Below are 16203 nucleotides of genomic sequence, written 5' to 3'. Positions count from 1 at the left end.
TTTCTTTCTCACTGCAGCTCGCAAACGAGCGTTCCACTCCTGGTATAAATCCAGTGCTGGATTCACTCTCCTGTCAAATGTCGCCTTCTTTCTCTTTCGGGTCCTGCTCCTCCTTTCATTTTACTCCCTTTTTTTCACCTTCATCTGCAGCAGCCAAAGGAGTGCTTCTGTGAAGGGTTTTTTTTCTTCTGAGGTGCACGCGGCACACAAGACCAACAAAGGTCCGCTTTGACTTACTTTGTTTTTGACCGCGCCGCACAATGGCGGCAAGTAGCACCACGAGTAATACGACGCCGGTGCTGCCGGTCACGGAGGCGCGGGCGTCCATCGTGCGCATGATCCGCCACAACCAAGCCGTCATCATCGTCGGTGAAACAGGCTCTGGTAAGACGACGCAGATCCCGCAGTACGTGTGGGACGACATCCTCAGCAAACGTCCCGGCGGCGGCATTGTGGGCTGCACCCAGCCACGCCGTGTGGCGGCGGTCAGCATTGCCCGCCACGTCGCCCACACACGCGGCGGCGGCAAAGTCGGCGGCGAGGTCGGCTACGCCGTGCGCTTCGACGACACGTGCACGGCAGCTACACGAGTGAAGTTTTTAACGGATGGCATTTTGCTGCGCGAGATCCAGGCGGACCCAACGCTGAGCAAGTACGGCTGCATCATTCTCGATGAGGCCCACGAGCGCACGCTGCACGGCGATGTGCTATTTGGCCTCCTCAAAGCCATCGCCCGCAAGCGCGCGGACTCGCTCAAGATTGTGGTGATGTCTGCCACCTTAAACGCGGAGCACTTCTCAAAGTTTTGGTGGAACGCCCCCATCGGTGTCGTGCACGGGCGCATGTTTCCTGTGACCATCTTGCACACCGTTGAACCCCAGGCAGACTACGTCGAGGCGGCGATTAGCACCGTTCTGCAGCTGCACGAGAAGGAGCCGCCAGGCGACGTCCTTTGCTTTCTCACTGGCCAGGAAGAGATAGAGGATGCGAAGCGCATCTTGCTAGAGCGCATGCGGCTGCTGCCCAACGATGTGCCCGACTTCTCAATTCTCACGCTGTACTCTGCGATGCCGTACGAGCAGCAGTTACTCGTCTTCGAGCCGACGGCGCACGGCGAGCGCAAGGTGATTCTCGCCACCAACATCGCGGAAACATCCATCACGGTGGAGGGTATCCGTTACGTGGTGGACAGCGGCGTTGTCAAGGCGAAGTACTACAACAGTAAATCCGGCATGGAGGCGTTGACAGAGGTGGACATCAGTAAAGCCCAGGCCACGCAGCGCACGGGTCGCGCCGGTCGTGTCGCCGCTGGCAAGTGCTACCGTCTCTACACTGCCAACGCCTTTGAAAACTTGAGCGAGAACACGACTCCTGAGATTCGGCGGAGCAGTCTTCTCAGCGTGGTGCTGCAGATGAAAAGCCTGCACATTGACAACATCCTTGGCTTTGAGTTCATGGACACGCCGCAGCCGCGCGCCGTCGCCAAGGCGGAGGAGACGCTGATGCTCCTGCAGGCTCTCGACAAACAGGGCCACATCACTGCGCTGGGTGAGAGACTCACGGACTTTCCGATTGAGCCGATGCCGGCGATGGTACTTCTTGCCGCGAAGGCCCTTGGTGTGTCCCGCGAGGCCGTCACAGTGGTGGCCATGACCAACACGGAGAACTTGTTTCTCACCTCGCGCGAGTTCAAAGACGGCGCAGATCGTTGTCGTGCGGCGTTCGCCAAGTCTGCTGGCGACCACGCCACCCTCCTTAGCATTTACCAAGCGTATCGCCGCTCCCCGCGCGAGCAGCGCAAGACGTGGTGTGAATCGAACTCGATGAGTCATCGTCAGATGCTGAAGGCAGAGGATATCATGACTCAACTGCAGAGCATTTTGGACGAGAAGGACGACCGCCCACTTCTGGAGCGAATTCTGCCGCCGACGCTGCGTTACCTGCGCGCCAGCGATTCCACCTCCGCCGGACACGCACCCAAGCGGGCGCGAAAGGAACAGGAAAGCGCAGACACCGACAAGGGCGCACTCGACGGTAACGATGATCTCCTTCAGCGCTATGAGGCGCTACGGCACGGCGATGACGGCGCTGATGCGGCCGGTAGCAGGGGAGAGCGCAAAGGCCGGCTGCTCGATGCGGAACTTGTCCGTCGTGCGTTGTGCTTTGGCTACTTCCTCAACGCTGCCTTTTACAACGCCAAGCTCGGGATGTACCAAACGGTGGTAGGTCAGCTGCCCGTGCACATTCATCCCTCCAGTGTGCTGTTTACCCACCGCAAGAAGCCTGCGTTGGTTATCTTCAACAGTGTGGTGCGCACGACGAAGCGGTACATGAAGGACGTTTCTGTGGTGTACGAGGAATGGCTGCAAGACGCTGCACCGGCTTTCTTGACTGCTGCGTCCTAAGCTCCCACACCCCCACAACTCTATACAGACATACACAAAAGTGCGTCTGGGATTGGAGTCATCACACAAGTCAAGGTACTTACATTAGTGTGTTTTTTTCTCTTTGATCTGGTTGTTTTCTCCCATAATCTCACGCGTCTAACGACGGTGTGTACGAAATCGCGCATACACGTCCTTTATTACATATATATGAACGCCAAAGCGCCACAACGGAATCGAACCCAGCCGTTTGTGTTCCATAGGTAGAAGAAGGAGAGAGCGTTTTGCTGCTGCTCCTGTTCCCGCTCTGTGAAGTGCTCGATTCAAGAGAAATGCACGGAAGGGTGTTTCACTTCCGTTAAGCTCAGAGCAGTAAAAGGGACAAAGGGAAGAACCTCTACACAACTCAAAGTGCGCTTTGAAAAGGCAGGTGCAACGTGCGCGTGCCATCAACCTAAAGCGCACGACGTCATTACAGAACTCATCTTCTTGTGCTAATCTTTGCCTTGCTGTCTTCTCGTTTCCTTCACTCATTGCGTCGAAACAGCAGCTACGTGGAGGATACCATTCGCGCTCCTCCAGGCTACAAAACACGGCACAAACGTGTTAGAACGCTAAGGCCATATCTACTCCTTCTTTTTTTCCTCTCCCTCCAACCTCGTGCGGAACGAGGAACGCACACATACAAGACCGGAAACAAAACCAAAGACAGGAGAGAAGAAAAGCAGGCACCGCCGCCGCCACCACCGCACGCGTCCATCTTCACAACTTCACTTGAATTTAGTGCTTTTGTTCTTCACATCTTTCCTATTTGCGTTATTTATCATCACATCCACCGCAGCGGTAAGCCAGGGCAATGGGACAGAAAGGTTCGCGATGGGTTTCGGCCGTTGCACCGACGAGTGCGGAGGAGGCGCAGAAAGGGGTCGACCTCGGCGAGCGCGTCTCCCTCGAGGCGCACAACGCGGCAGTGATCGGCGCCGGCGTGGCAGGCGTGCACGTGGCCTACGAACTGGCCAACATGGGCTTTAAAGTCACAGTGTTCGAGCGTCGCGACGACATTGCAGGAGGCGAGACTCAGTACTCGCTTCCTTTTGTCGGAGTGGGGCTGGTGGAGCCGACCCTCGCACGCGCCACTTTGCGCTCTGAGATTTTGCGCAGCGTGTTGTTCCCTGCCGCCTGCCCCGACCTTATCGCGCGTGAGCATCTCTTTCACACCGTCCTGAACCCCGTGATGTATCGCTGGATGTGGGGCCGCCTCTGCAGCTGCTTCTCTGACCAGGAGGTCTTGCAGTACACGAACAACCTGTCCCGAGTGAGTCACACGGTGGTGCGCGATCTCGTGAACAAGTACCCACAACTGCAGAAGCACGTTTTTGCCGGTCCGGTGACCGTGCTGAACGAAAAGAAAGAAACCGCGGCAACGGCGCACAGCGAGCCTTTCATGGTCGACCCTGTCGGGTGGACGCGCGCCATGGCGAACATCTGCCGCTCGCAGCTCGGCGTGGAGTTCGCGCTGGGCGTGCGCTTGGAAGACACCAACACGTACCTGAAGTATGACGTAGAGTCGATGAAGAGCATTCGCGTCTCCAAGCTCGACCCCCTCAACCCAAACCAGCGCGTCTTTGCGAACGAGATGTACGATGTGGTGGTGCTCGCCGCGGGCTCCAGCACCGGCACCATTACACTGCCAAACTCACGCCTCCCCATCTTAGGCCTGAGCGGACTCTCCGCCGTGGTGCAGCAGCCAGCGGGCGAGCTGAAGGACGCGCTGTGGTCGCTGTTTCAGCGTCGGCCGCCGGCACCCCGTCGCGGTGCGGATGCGGATGTTTCTTCTATCGCCGACCCCACTACGACTGCCGTTGCCGCTGCAGGGGCCGCCTCTTCTCGGTCGCGACCAGCCCCTGGCACGCTGGCCTTGCTGAGCTCGAAGTGCAGTCTGTACGCTTACACCTGGCCAGGCGCCACTACCGCCAACGCAGATGCGTGCGGCGCAACTTCCCTGGTGCAATCCAAGGTGATGCCGACTGCGCAGGACTACGTAGTGCAGGGTCTTCTATCGCTGGACAGCACATTCAAGTCCCGCAGCGACTCCATCGTGACGCAGCAGTTGGAGCGTCTTGAGTCCTATATTCGTATCAAGTGCGGCGCGACGGTGCCACTGTGCTCATCCACACCGGCAGAGGCCGACAAGACGTGTGCGCACGCTGACGGTGACAACAACAGCAGCCACACAAGCTGCACCAAGCACAACAACATCCACATGAGCGAGTACGTGCGGGCTTTCACGCCGGATGGGGTGCCGCTCGTTGACCATAACGGTGGCGCCTTCAACTGCTTTGTCTGTAGCGGATTTGGTGACCACGCGATGGACTTTGCGCCGGGTGCGGCCAAGGTGCTCGGGAAGCTGGTGGAGCACCAGGCACAGCGGTTGCGTGAAGAGGACATCGAAAACGTCAAGACGTGGGGGGTGCTGGCTTCGAAGCTGACCCCGAGCCGTCGAGCAGAGGTCGAGTCGGAGCTACAGGCCCTCTTCAACGGTGTTGTGCCGCGGGAAGCAAACGAAGGGAAAGATGGTTCGTTGTCGGCTGCCACTCTTGCGGCAGACCTTACCGCGGCGCCGCAGGAGCCGACGCTCAAGTTTGAGATGAACCCTTTCAGCACCAACCGCTTTACAGGACTTGTGCGCAAGGAAGTGAAAAATGTGACGACGCCGTCGTGGCTGGAGCAGCTCTACGCCTTCGAAGATCGACTTCAGGCCCGCATCGAGCCCTATCGTGTCGGCCTCCACCACAGGATGATGGACTTCGCGGAAAGGGACAACGTGCCGGATGCGCTGCGCACCATCATCTTTTGTTACTTTTACGACGAAAGCGACGACCCCGACGCGGTGTCGCGCAAGTTGGCGCTCCGCGACGAGATACGCCAACTCGCCGAGAAGTACGAAGCGCCCGCAAGCACGCAGGACGGTGTTGCCGGTCTCACGCCCGCGGAGCGTAGCCAGAGGAAACAGGCGGAGGCGGAGCGTCAGACTCGTGAACTCTTTTCCAAGCCGTGAACAACAGCTCTTGCAGTGAGGCGATGCGGTGTGGATGGTGGAGTACGAAAGTAGGGGGAAGAGAACGAAAAAGGCTCTTTGTTTCCCTTTGAGTCTTTCGCAGGGTTGCTGATTTCTTCCATCTCTTGTGCTTGTTTGGTTTCCGTAAGGCTGCCGAGTTGCACTCCAGTGCGTGTTTCCGTAACGGCGTCGGTGAATGTGGCTGGTATCTTTGTATTTTCATACTCTTCTTTTTTTTTGAGAGAAAGGGGGAGTGGGTTGCGTGCCTAAGACGCACTTATCGGTGTCCCACATGAAACTCATTCTCACAAATCAAAACACGCACACAGACACAACATGGCATGCGACCGTTTTGTGTTCAACAAAGAGTGGGCACTTTCCTTTTCCCTTCTTTCTCTGCCGTCATTTTGTGGTTAGCTGTACTCACAGCACCGCTTGTGAGGCACCTGTTAAAGTTGGTAGTAGACTGTAACGCAGAGAGATGTTCGTTTTCCTATCACCTTGAATTGACGGCCTATGCAGAAAAGACCACTGTATTGTTCTTAAGCTGCTACACGTTGTCCTCAAAGTCATGACCTTCTTTACAGTGAGCCGTTTCTTCTTTCTCAACTGATCCTTTCATCTCACATGACGCAACGTAATGGGCCCAATGTGTATCGTCCAGCATCACAGGAACAATACAACCGTGCCCACAACGCGCATTACACAGGAGAATAATTTCTCAAAGAGTATCTGTTTCACTGCAAGTTTACCAGCATGCACACCATGCAGTTAAGAGTAGCCACACCACTTCTTCTCGTGCTGTGCGTGTTGGTCAGCAGTGTTGGTCTTGAACGCGCGACGGCACGAAAGGAGCTGCCTCTCAACACCGCGTTTCCTCCCGTTGTGCAGGACGCGCTGCGATGCGATGTGTGTGCCTTCATCGTGGCGAACTCGCTGAATCATGTGGAGGCGAAGCGGGACGAGCTGCGCGCGAAGCGGCTGGCGCTGCGGGAGGATGACGTTCTCGAAGAGACGGAAAACTTGTGCATCCCCTTCAAAGACCAGGGCCAGTGGATCCGGCAGGTGAGTCTGCAAGTGGCGCCAAAATCGTCGCAGGATGCGTCAGAGGGCCATCAGATGGAGGTCGGCGTGGTGAACTTCTACGGACGCTGTGGCCGTACCTGCGACACGGTAGCCGCGCTGTGCGAGGAGCTGATGGACCGCGATGTCATGGACGACTTCCCGGGGCAACTACTGAAGGTCTCGAAGGATGCGAATATGGCCGACGAGGCGCACCGCGACGCCGTCTTTCACCAGTTCTGCTACGCGTCAACATACTGCAAATTGCACCAGAAGTACGTCGTGGCGCTGGAGAAGGAGCTGCGCACGAACGTGAATTTGCTGGAGGAGATGAAGGCGGACAAGCCGCGTCGAATGAAGAAGGAGGAGCTAGAGATGGAGACGATGATGTACCGCCTCATGCGCGAGCAGCGGCAATCGGCGGACGTCTTCTCCCGTGACGAGATTCGCAAAATGCAGCAAGCCTTTATTCACGGTACGAAGGAGGACGTCGCCGCCGTGGACCCCAAAGCGTTCGACCTTTCCGACGAGGAGTTCGTCGCACTGCGAGAGCACATGCGCGCCGATGAACGCGTTACAGGCGGCAACCGAAGAGGTCAGAAGCAAGAAGGAGATGAGGATGGCGACTTGTAAAAGTGACACATACTACTACCACGCTTCACCGTTGTTGTTGTTACGGCGTATCTCGCATTCTTCATGGGCTTTATTCTCTTCTTTTCTTTCATTCAACGAGTAAGTGAAACAACAAAAGAAATCCGTAAGGGCCTTGCTGATGACCTGGCCCGTTTATTCTGTGTAGCGAGTCGGAAAAATATGAAAAGGTATTTGCCAGTTCTATATAAATCGAAGGCCGTCTTCCCGCATTATATGTTTTTTCTCCCTCTTATGTTGCACCCCATCTCTCGTGGTACTCTCCTCCCCGTCTTACTCTTCCCGAAATCCAGAATCGAACGGAAAGCAAGAAAAAAAAAGAGTTCAGCCACAGCCCTTCTTCTTTTGGAAAGGAAAAGAAAAGGCTTCACGCTATGGGACCGCGGAGGGTATCGTATTGCGCGTCTTGCCAGCTGCCGAACACTCTACCTAAATAGTTTATTACCTTCTCGAGCGTGTGTGTGTGTGTGTGTGCGTGAAGCGCTGCTAGCGTATGCATCGTGTAATGGACGACGACGATTCTCGCGATGCCTACTATGCGTACGGTGTCGACTTCATTCGCACCGCCGGCCTCCTGCTACGCACGACGCCCTCCGTCGTTTTCCGCGCGTCTATTCTCTTTCAGAGATTCGAGACCTCCGTGGACGCCCACTTCCGTTCGCAGTATATACGCCCAATGGATATGCCGGCGTATCGGCAGACGTTAGAAGCAGATTTAGTCCGTGCACAGCGACTTGCGTTGCAGCCTGCCTCTCCCCAGAGCAGCCCGCACATGACAGACGCCACACGCGACAACGGTGAGGAGGACAGCGACCCAACAGCCCTGCCAACCGGCGCGGAGTACCGCATTCCAAATCACGCACAGCAAGAGATGCGCACCGGTCTCGTGCCGCTGGTCGACCTGCGTGCCCCTCTCGATTACTGTCTGCAGCACCTCATTGACCAGGAGGACATCGTCTACCTCTGCGCGGCGTGCCTGCTGATCGCCACGAAGATGGAGGACCCCGCCATCCGTATTCGGACGGTGGTGAACACCTGCATGCGCGTCAGCGAGCGACGCGCCGGCGTCGTGGTCAACGAGCTGCAGAAGCCGCCCACGGCACGTTACGAAGATTTCAAGGCGTGTGTCGTCGACGCGGAGGAGGTCGTGTTGCATCAGCTTGGCTTTCAGACCTTCGTGGATAGCCCGTACAAGTATGTGCTGCTTTACCTGAACGTCCTCGTGGAGCCGACGGAGGCGAGTGTTGCCGACGCTGCCGCAGCGAAGTACCTTACCGTCCCGAAGACGTCTTCCTCTCGCGCCATGCAGACGCCGTCTCGACCTTCATCCGCTGCCCTCACGCAATGGATGGTGCGGGCGGTGCAGCTCGTCAACGACCTCCCACGGTGTCGTCGTCTTGTAGACGTTGCGAGCGACGTACTCGCCCTGTACGCCATTCAGCAGACGTGCCCTTCGGACCTGACTCCGCCGCCAAACTGGACAAACGTGTTTGGCGTCACCGAGGCCACCGTGGCCGTTGTCGCACGTGTGTACGCAGCGTATCTGAAGGACGGCCTCGGAAGCCGTCGTGCCAGCGACGCGCTGAGTGAAATACGGACAGGAAGCACGGCGGCCCCCTACCGCACCGTCAAGGAAGGCCTGGAGTATGACGGTACCTTAAAAGGATTGAAGGAGATCCGGCGTGCTGTTGTTGGGAGGGGAAGTGGTCGCACGTCACACAACACTTCACCTGCACCGCCTTCAACAGGTGACCACAGCTCGATAACCCGCTCAGCTGATGTGGCGACTTCTCTTCCGCCAACCAAAGCGAGCATTGAAGAGTTGCGCGAGTTGATTGGCTCTCCTTTTGGATCTCCTCTCCCGCCGCTTCCACAGGTACCACCGCAGGCCGCTGGAGGCCGCCGGGATCGTACCGAGGCGCACAACTTTGCCAACGTGCCCAAACGAAGCCGAAAGGATCCGCACCACGACGGGACTGAATGAACTTTACGCTCTTGTTAGACGGAATGCGAAAGTATTCACACGACGCGAAAGGTACCTAAACACATACCAAGCAAAAGTGCATTGCGTGCTGCTCGTAGGGCAGCTACTGACGCCTCTCCTGAGCGCTAAGTTGTTTTCTTAACTTCGTTTCTGTCACTCGGTTGACCAGCTGCGTTTCTTGCTCAATCGTTCCGTTGCATATGTCCATTTCCCCGCTTTCCCAGTTCCTCCATTTCCACCTCTTCCATCTCTGGAAGTTCATTTGACTTTTTTTTCTGGCTTGTGTCTCTCAGTACATCAGAACTAAAACAGGGCACCGCATCATTTTTTTCCTCCTCTTCGACTTCGTTAGTCCGCTGTCTTCAGTGTAAGATGCATCAGAGCGAAATCTGTTGACTGTCCTCGGAGAACTCTCTTTTAAAAAAAAAAACCAACACGATGTATGCTCGTTCCGTGGAAGTGTACCCGGCTCTCGTGACCGAAGCGGTGCTGGACTTCTACGCACAGTACCTCGTTGCACGTGCTGCTTCCTCTCATAGCGACGATGGAGCAGGTCAAGGCACCGCTTCAACCTCGCAGGAGGTGCCGCAGAGTCTTGAGGAAGCGCTCGCACCTTTAGAGGTCCTTTATGGAAAGACAGCGTTATCCGCCATTGGAATTGCCCTGCACGGGGCCGAGCCTGTTATTCGTTATGTGGAGGAAATAAACCCAGAAGCAGAGCATGAACGAGAAAAGGACGACCGAGGCGCAGTCGATGAGGAGGAAGAGGTCACCTCAGATGACGAGGAAGGAGGTGTGCACGTACGAATGGCTCCACCTGCAAGCAGAGAGGCTACCGCTACGGACCTTGCAAGCCCGTCGTCGTTCGCCACTCAAGACAGGAGGCGAAACGAAGAACCGCACGTAACAGCAGCAACAGTGACAACAACGACGCTCTCGCAGCAAGCGAGGCAACGCGGCCGTTGTCTCTACCACGTTGGTGAACACACTCTCTTTTCTCCCTACTACTGTCCTTGTTCCGCGTATGCCTATCAATCCATCCAGCGGCAGGAGGTGTGGTGTTGCAAGCATCTGCTCGCCCTACAACTGGCGCTGCGCGTGGAGGCAACGGGGCTGCCGCAGGAAAACTTACGCGACCGTATCGTGCCCGCCGCCGAATTCACGCAACTCTTGTCATGTGCACTTTAGTCCTTCGACGGATGCTGTTTTCTTTAAGTGATTTTGTTGTTAGAGGTTTTGGTTGTTTTTCCTGCTGATTCCGCCTTGGTGACTGCTAGCGGCGCTGTTTGTTCTCCCCTTTTTGATGTGTTTGAAAAACAATGTGGCACACCAAAATGAAAGGTGGAGCGCCTCTACGCAACGCATGTACGGCGATGCCAGCACCCACACATACACATTCATTCACCTACCTGTAAGTGTGTACGCATGTGTGTGGTGGGGGGGGGGGGGAGGGGGGCAGAGATGAAGGGTGTTCTCTTGCAAATTTGGAAGGGCACCTTCCCTCATGTGAAACACAAAGCGGTGACGAGCTACCATCACCACTGCCTGCGCGAGTGGGCTCCATCGCTTTTATCGAACTGCTCTTCTCGTTTGCCGCTCCTCTTTTTTGCCGTTTTCCATTCAACTCCTTTTTCCAGAGTCTTTCTGGATGTAAAGCAAAAAAAAAACCGCTTTTTTTCTTAGCGCTCTTTCGTGGACATCGTTGTAGCGCAGCGGTGCCCACTGCCATTCAGCTGGCAGTGCCCATCACATTTTTCGCTCTTCTTCTCGTCGTCACAGTAGAAGATCCACTTTCCCCTTCTCTGCAACTTGAATGTGTTTTGATGCATCTTCGTTAGTGAGCTAGCTTGTCAAGCACGATTGCATTCTCACAAAAGATAACCTTTTTTTCTGTGCTCTTGAAACGCCCATCCAATAACGCACACACACATACACACGTAGCTCGTAGCTCGTAGCTCTTCACGGTTGCGTTAGCCTCGTTGTGTCTCGCTGCCACGGCAGAGCGATAAAAGGATGTTTCGGTGCAGCACGGGGCTTGCGCGAGGCTACGGCTGCGGTGTCTTCGCGCGTACCGCAGGGAGGTTAAGGAAACGGAGCGACAAAAGTAGTAACCCTTATCCCACCGCGGCACGCACGGTCATCTACGCCGCCGCCGCCAAGGCAGCCCCCCATGCGTCTACCCCCACCGGTACTGCTACTACTACTGTTGTTTCTCCCTCTTCCTCGTCCCCTCACCCTTCCTCTCCCCGCTCATCAGCATCCAGTCCAGTCCATTCTAGCAAGCGCAGCTCCACTAATATAGTAGGTTTGTCGTCGGTTTCCTCCGTGTTTAACTCACAAGGCACCGTCACCCACAAGATGACGCACGACAGCAATCAGCAGCAGCACCAGGACCCGCAGCCGCAGGCCGCCAACGTGGGCCAGGAAGGGCCGCTGAAGAACTACCCCGAAGTCTTCCACTTCTCTCAGATGGAGGAGGAGGTTTTAGCCATGTGGCGCGAGAAAAAATGCTTTGAAACTTCCATGAAGCTCTCGGAGGGCCGTGAGCCATTCAGCTTCTTCGACGGTCCGCCGTTCGCGACCGGTCTGCCGCACTACGGCCACATCCTGGCGGGCACCATCAAGGACACGGTCACTCGTTTCGCCTACCAGACCGGCCACCACGTCGTGCGCCGCTTCGGCTGGGACTGCCACGGCCTGCCGGTGGAGTTCGAGATCGATAAAGCACTCGGCATTAAGTCCTCGCACGACGTCGCTAAGATCGGCATTGCCAAGTACAACGAAGAATGCGAGAAGATCGTGACCCGCTACGTGACGGAATGGGAGAAGACGGTCCAGCGCATGGGCCGCTGGATTAACTTTGAGAACGACTACAAGACCATGTACCTGTCCTACATGGAGAGCGTGTGGTGGGTCTTCTCGCAGCTGTGGGAGAAGAAGCTGGTGTACCGCGGCTTCAAGGTGATGCCCTACTCCACGGCGTGCACGACGCCGCTGAGCAACTTCGAGGCGAACTCGAACTACAAGGATGTGAGCGATCCCGCCGTGACGATCGCCTTCCAGTCTCGCGCCGACCCAAATACCTATTTCCTCGCCTGGACCACCACGCCGTGGACGCTGCCGAGCAACCTGAGCCTCTGCGTGAATCCCGAGCTCGACTACGTGAAGGTGCTGGATGCCAAGACGGGTCGCCACTACTGGCTTGCCGAGGCCCGCCTGTGCGAGGTGTACCCCAAAAAGAAGGCTGCCAAGAAGGATAAGAAGGGCGACGACGCGGCGGCCACGGCGGGCGATGCCCCAGCGTACACGGTGCTAGAGAAGACCAAGGGTGCGACGCTCGTCGGTGTCAAGTACGTGCCGCTCTTCCCCTACTTTGCAGAGGTGATGAAGGAGACCGCCTTCCGCATCATTCCCGGCGCGTACGTCACGACGGACGCCGGTACGGGTATCGTGCACCAGGCCCCCGCCTTCGGTGAGGACGATTACCAGCTCTCCCTCGACAACGGCATCTTCACTAAGGGCGGCAAATTTGTCTGCCCCGTCGACGAGAACGGCATCATGACGGCGGAGGTGACGGACTTCGCCGGCCTGCACGTGAAGGAGGCCGACCACGAGATCATCAAGTACCTCGAGGCGAAGGGCAACCTGGTGCACAAGGCCTCCATTGTCCACAGTTACCCCTTCTGCTGGCGCAGCGACACCCCGCTCATCTACAAGGCGGTGGAGTCGTGGTTCGTCAACGTCGAGGCCTTCCGTGACCGCATCATCGACTGCAACGAGAAGACGTACTGGGTGCCAGACTTTGTCAAGACCCGACGTTTCGGCAACTGGCTCTGCGAGGCCCGCGACTGGAACGTGTCACGCAACCGCTACTGGGGTACGCCGATGCCGATCTGGCACAGCGAGGACTGGGAAGAGGTCGTCTGCATCGGCAGCGTGGCGGAGCTCGAGAAGCTGTCCGGCCGGACCGGCATCACGAACATCCACCGCCAGTTCGTTGACGACATCACCATCCCCAGCAAGCGCCCTGGCATGCCACCACTGAAGCGTGTGGAGATGGTGTTCGACTGCTGGTTCGAGTCCGGCTCGATGCCTTACGCTCAGCAGCACTACCCCTTCGAGAACCAGGAGCTCTTCAAGAGTCTCTTCCCGGCCGACTTCGTCTCGGAGGGTCTGGACCAGACGCGTGGGTGGTTCTACACCCTTCTCGTACTCGGCGTCGCCCTCTTCGACATCTCACCGTTCCGCAACTGCGCCGTCAGCGGCCTCGTGCTCGCCGAGGATGGCAAGAAGATGAGCAAGCGTCTCAAGAACTACCCCGAACCGCAGGTGGTGATTGACGCCTACGGCGCAGATGCCCTGCGCATGTACATCATCAGCTCCCCAGTCGTGCGCGCGGAGCCGCTGCGTTTCCGCGAGACCGGCGTGAAGGGTGTGGTGCGGGACATCCTGCTGCCGCTCTTCAACGCCGCCAAGTTCTTCACCTCCAACACGAACTACTGCATCGCCGCGGGCGGCACGGTCTCGCTGGACGTGCGCAGCACCAACGAGATGGACCGCTGGATTCTCGCCTCCTGTCAAACCCTGCTGGGTTACGTCAAGGAGGAGATGAAGCTGTACCATCTGTACAACGTCGTTCCCGGCGTTCTGCGCTTTGTGGTGGACCTGTCAAACTGGTACGTGCGCATGAACCGCCGCCGCATGAAGAACGCGACCGACAGCGAGGACCGCTCCCAGGCACTCTCGACGATGCTGTACGTCCTCTTCTCCGTCTCCCGCATCCTTGGCCCCATCGCTCCTTTCGTGGCGGAGATGCTGTATCAGCACATCAAGCCGATTCTGCCCACCAGCGAGCAGGTGGACTCTGTGCATTACCTCATGATCCCCGACGAGGACGTCGCCTTCGACGACACGGAGCTGGAGCGGGCCATGTCGCGCATGATGAACATTGTCGACCTCGTGCGTGTGCTGCGCGACCAGATGGTCATCCCGATCAAGCGCCCCGTGCGCCAGGTCGTCATTGTGCACCCCGAGCAACAGTACCTCGATGATGTGCGCAAGGTCGTCAGCTACATCAAGGACGAGGTGAACGCCTTTGAAATTGTCCTTTCGAGCAACGACGAGTACGTTGAGACGAAGCTGGACGCGAACTTCGAGGTGCTCGGCAAGAAGTACCGCAAGGACATGCCAGCGATCCGCAAAGGCATCCAGGCGATGTCGCCCGCCGATGTGGCGAAGTTCCTGCATGACCAGAAGGGCGTTATCGCCGGCAAGGAGCTCACGATGGAGGACGTCAAGGTGCTGCGCCATGTGAAGGACGGCATCGCGGACTTTCAGAGCAACACCGACAACGACGTGGTGGTCCTGGTGGACAAGCGTGAGGACCAGCAGTTGATCGACTCGTGGCGCGCGCGTGAGTTCGTGAACCGTGTGCAGCAACTGCGAAAGAAGGCCAAGCTGCAAATCTCTGACGACGTAGACGTGTTCTTTGAGGCCGAGGAAGCCGAACTCACCACGTCCATCATGAGCTGCAAGGATCAGGTCAACCAGACCCTGCGTGGGGTGTGGACAACGCTGGACCAAAAGCCCAGCGACGCGGAGCTGATCGCAGAGGAGGACAACAGCATCTCGGGTGTGGCGGTGCGCCTCGTCTTCACCAAGCCGAGGGCGTAAGGTTTGCGATGTCGCGAGACCACTAGTTCAACAGCCCTCTATAACGTTACTACCAATATGTTCCTTTATTGTTGTTTTCCTATTGTTATTACTATTGGGATGCGCTCTCTGACTCCTTGAAGAGCGAGAGAAAGAGAGAGACACCGGTTGTGCGTGACTGTCACCACATTGACACTCATCGCTTTTTTTCAATTGCTGCCCGTCCGAAGTGTCTTCTTCTTTCTAGCAGAAGGTGTATGTGTGAGCGCGTGCGCTACCTAATTAGTATCTCGAAGTAAGACTGTCAGCTTCTTCTTGCTTTTTCTTGGTCATTTCAATTCAATCCTGTTGTAGATATTCATAGCGAGAGAGAGAGAGAGCATGTTCCCGAGGGAGGTTGTCGCGAACCACGCTGGGGTGTGTGTTTAGAAGGGCGGACAGACACTGCTTTTTAATTTGTTTCTAAAGTTAATAATTATGGATTTGTGGCGTCTCTAATGAAAAGCGATAGAGCGTGAGAGAAAGTGACGTGGCCAACGAAGGGTGCAGCGCCTTTTGCTCGTACTCCACGATTCTGTGCATCCACTTTGGAGTTGTCTGACCTCGCGCGATACTTTACGGACGGAGACTGAAGAAGTACTAACAAGAAAATGATAAGGTCTATTATTACTATATTTGTGTGTGGTTAAAGAGGCGGCCCGCTTCTCTTTTGTTGTTTTAATCGTCATTTGGTAGGGGAACGTGAAGCGTAAGAGAACGTAAATAAAATGCTTTGTACCCGCTGCCAACCCCGAAAAGAAGCGCCTTTATGTGTTAGAGAAAAGGTTGTTGGTAGGTTTCTCGGGTTGGTGAGTTTTCCGAAGAAAAAAAGATCGCAGTCGTGATCGTGCTTAACTCGTCGTACAATTACCGGTGCAGAATAACACGTGCTCCATATTGCTTTTGTTTGTTTTGGTGTGCGGTGTATGGTGCCGAAGGAGGAGGAATCTCATCGGAGCGGTGTTTTTCGCCTGCCTCGGTCATTTGGTAGTGCTGTGGTGCTCTCTAACTATTATTTTTTTTGTCGCAACGCAAGTGCTTTCGCGTGAAAGGTTTGTCGGGCTTAAGAAACGGTATGAAAGGAAAGAAACGGAAAATGTACCAATAAAGAAATTTAATGTTGTGGGCTTGTGTTCACTTGCACTCGGATCGAACGTAACACGCACCATGCGGGCTCCCTACTGCGTTTTCTTTTTCGATCTCTTTGCCTACGAAAACCACCCCAACACCCACTTGCCTCTCTCGGTCAATAGGCCGCTACGATGTGTTGATAAGGGAGAGATGTGACGTCAGCTGCACTTAGACCAAACTCACAATCGCCTTTTTTTCCGATGCATTTTTCTTACTCTCTTTGTCATTCCCCCCCCCCCCAC

General features: G+C 56.2%; 6 protein-coding genes across 7 annotated transcripts; all 6 read left to right on the top strand.

Moving 5' to 3' along the window:
- Positions 1-149: 149 nt before the first annotated feature.
- Positions 150-2405, top strand: ABB37_03988 (putative RNA helicase; the record flags this gene model as incomplete). The annotated part of the gene is made up of 1 exon (XM_015801499.1): positions 150-2405. Exon 1 carries the CDS (start codon positions 261-263, stop codon positions 2403-2405), a length of 2145 nt encoding a protein of 714 aa, XP_015660119.1. The 5' UTR covers positions 150-260.
- Positions 2406-2930: 525 nt separating this feature from the next.
- ABB37_03987 (putative mitochondrial hypothetical protein) lies at positions 2931-5442 on the top strand (the record flags this gene model as incomplete). Its single annotated transcript, XM_015801498.1, has 1 exon — positions 2931-5442. Exon 1 carries the CDS (start codon positions 3241-3243, stop codon positions 5440-5442), a length of 2202 nt encoding a protein of 733 aa, XP_015660118.1. The 5' UTR covers positions 2931-3240.
- Positions 5443-6105: 663 nt separating this feature from the next.
- Positions 6106-7137, top strand: ABB37_03986 (putative mitochondrial hypothetical protein; the record flags this gene model as incomplete). Its single annotated transcript, XM_015801497.1, has 1 exon — positions 6106-7137. The coding sequence occupies exon 1, from the start codon at positions 6199-6201 to the stop codon at positions 7135-7137; it is 939 nt and encodes a 312-aa protein (XP_015660117.1). The 5' UTR covers positions 6106-6198.
- Positions 7138-7447: 310 nt separating this feature from the next.
- Positions 7448-9139, top strand: ABB37_03985 (hypothetical protein; the record flags this gene model as incomplete). The annotated part of the gene is made up of 1 exon (XM_015801496.1): positions 7448-9139. Exon 1 carries the CDS (start codon positions 7649-7651, stop codon positions 9137-9139), a length of 1491 nt encoding a protein of 496 aa, XP_015660116.1. The 5' UTR covers positions 7448-7648.
- A 256-nt stretch (positions 9140-9395) lies between these two features.
- On the top strand, positions 9396-10327 carry ABB37_03984 (hypothetical protein; the record flags this gene model as incomplete). 2 transcript variants are annotated; one of them, XM_015801495.1, is made up of 1 exon in its annotated part: positions 9396-10327. In XM_015801495.1, exon 1 carries the CDS (start codon positions 9578-9580, stop codon positions 10325-10327), a length of 750 nt encoding a protein of 249 aa, XP_015660115.1. In that variant the 5' UTR covers positions 9396-9577. The 2 variants fall into 2 exon arrangements, with proteins under 2 accessions (XP_015660115.1, XP_015660114.1); XM_015801494.1 differs by having other exon boundaries at positions 9432-10327.
- Positions 10328-11152: 825 nt separating this feature from the next.
- Positions 11153-14812, top strand: ABB37_03983 (putative mitochondrial isoleucyl-tRNA synthetase; the record flags this gene model as incomplete). The annotated part of the gene is made up of 1 exon (XM_015801493.1): positions 11153-14812. The coding sequence occupies one exon, from the start codon at positions 11153-11155 to the stop codon at positions 14810-14812; it is 3660 nt and encodes a 1219-aa protein (XP_015660113.1).
- Between the last annotated feature and the right edge of the window lie 1391 nt (positions 14813-16203).

Source organism: Leptomonas pyrrhocoris, assembly GCF_001293395.1.
Source record: "Leptomonas pyrrhocoris isolate H10 chromosome Unknown, whole genome shotgun sequence".
Lineage (NCBI taxonomy): Eukaryota > Euglenozoa > Kinetoplastea > Trypanosomatida > Trypanosomatidae > Leptomonas > Leptomonas pyrrhocoris.
Note: the sequence above shows the minus strand (reverse complement) of the source record. Positions and strands in the feature narration are given on the sequence as shown.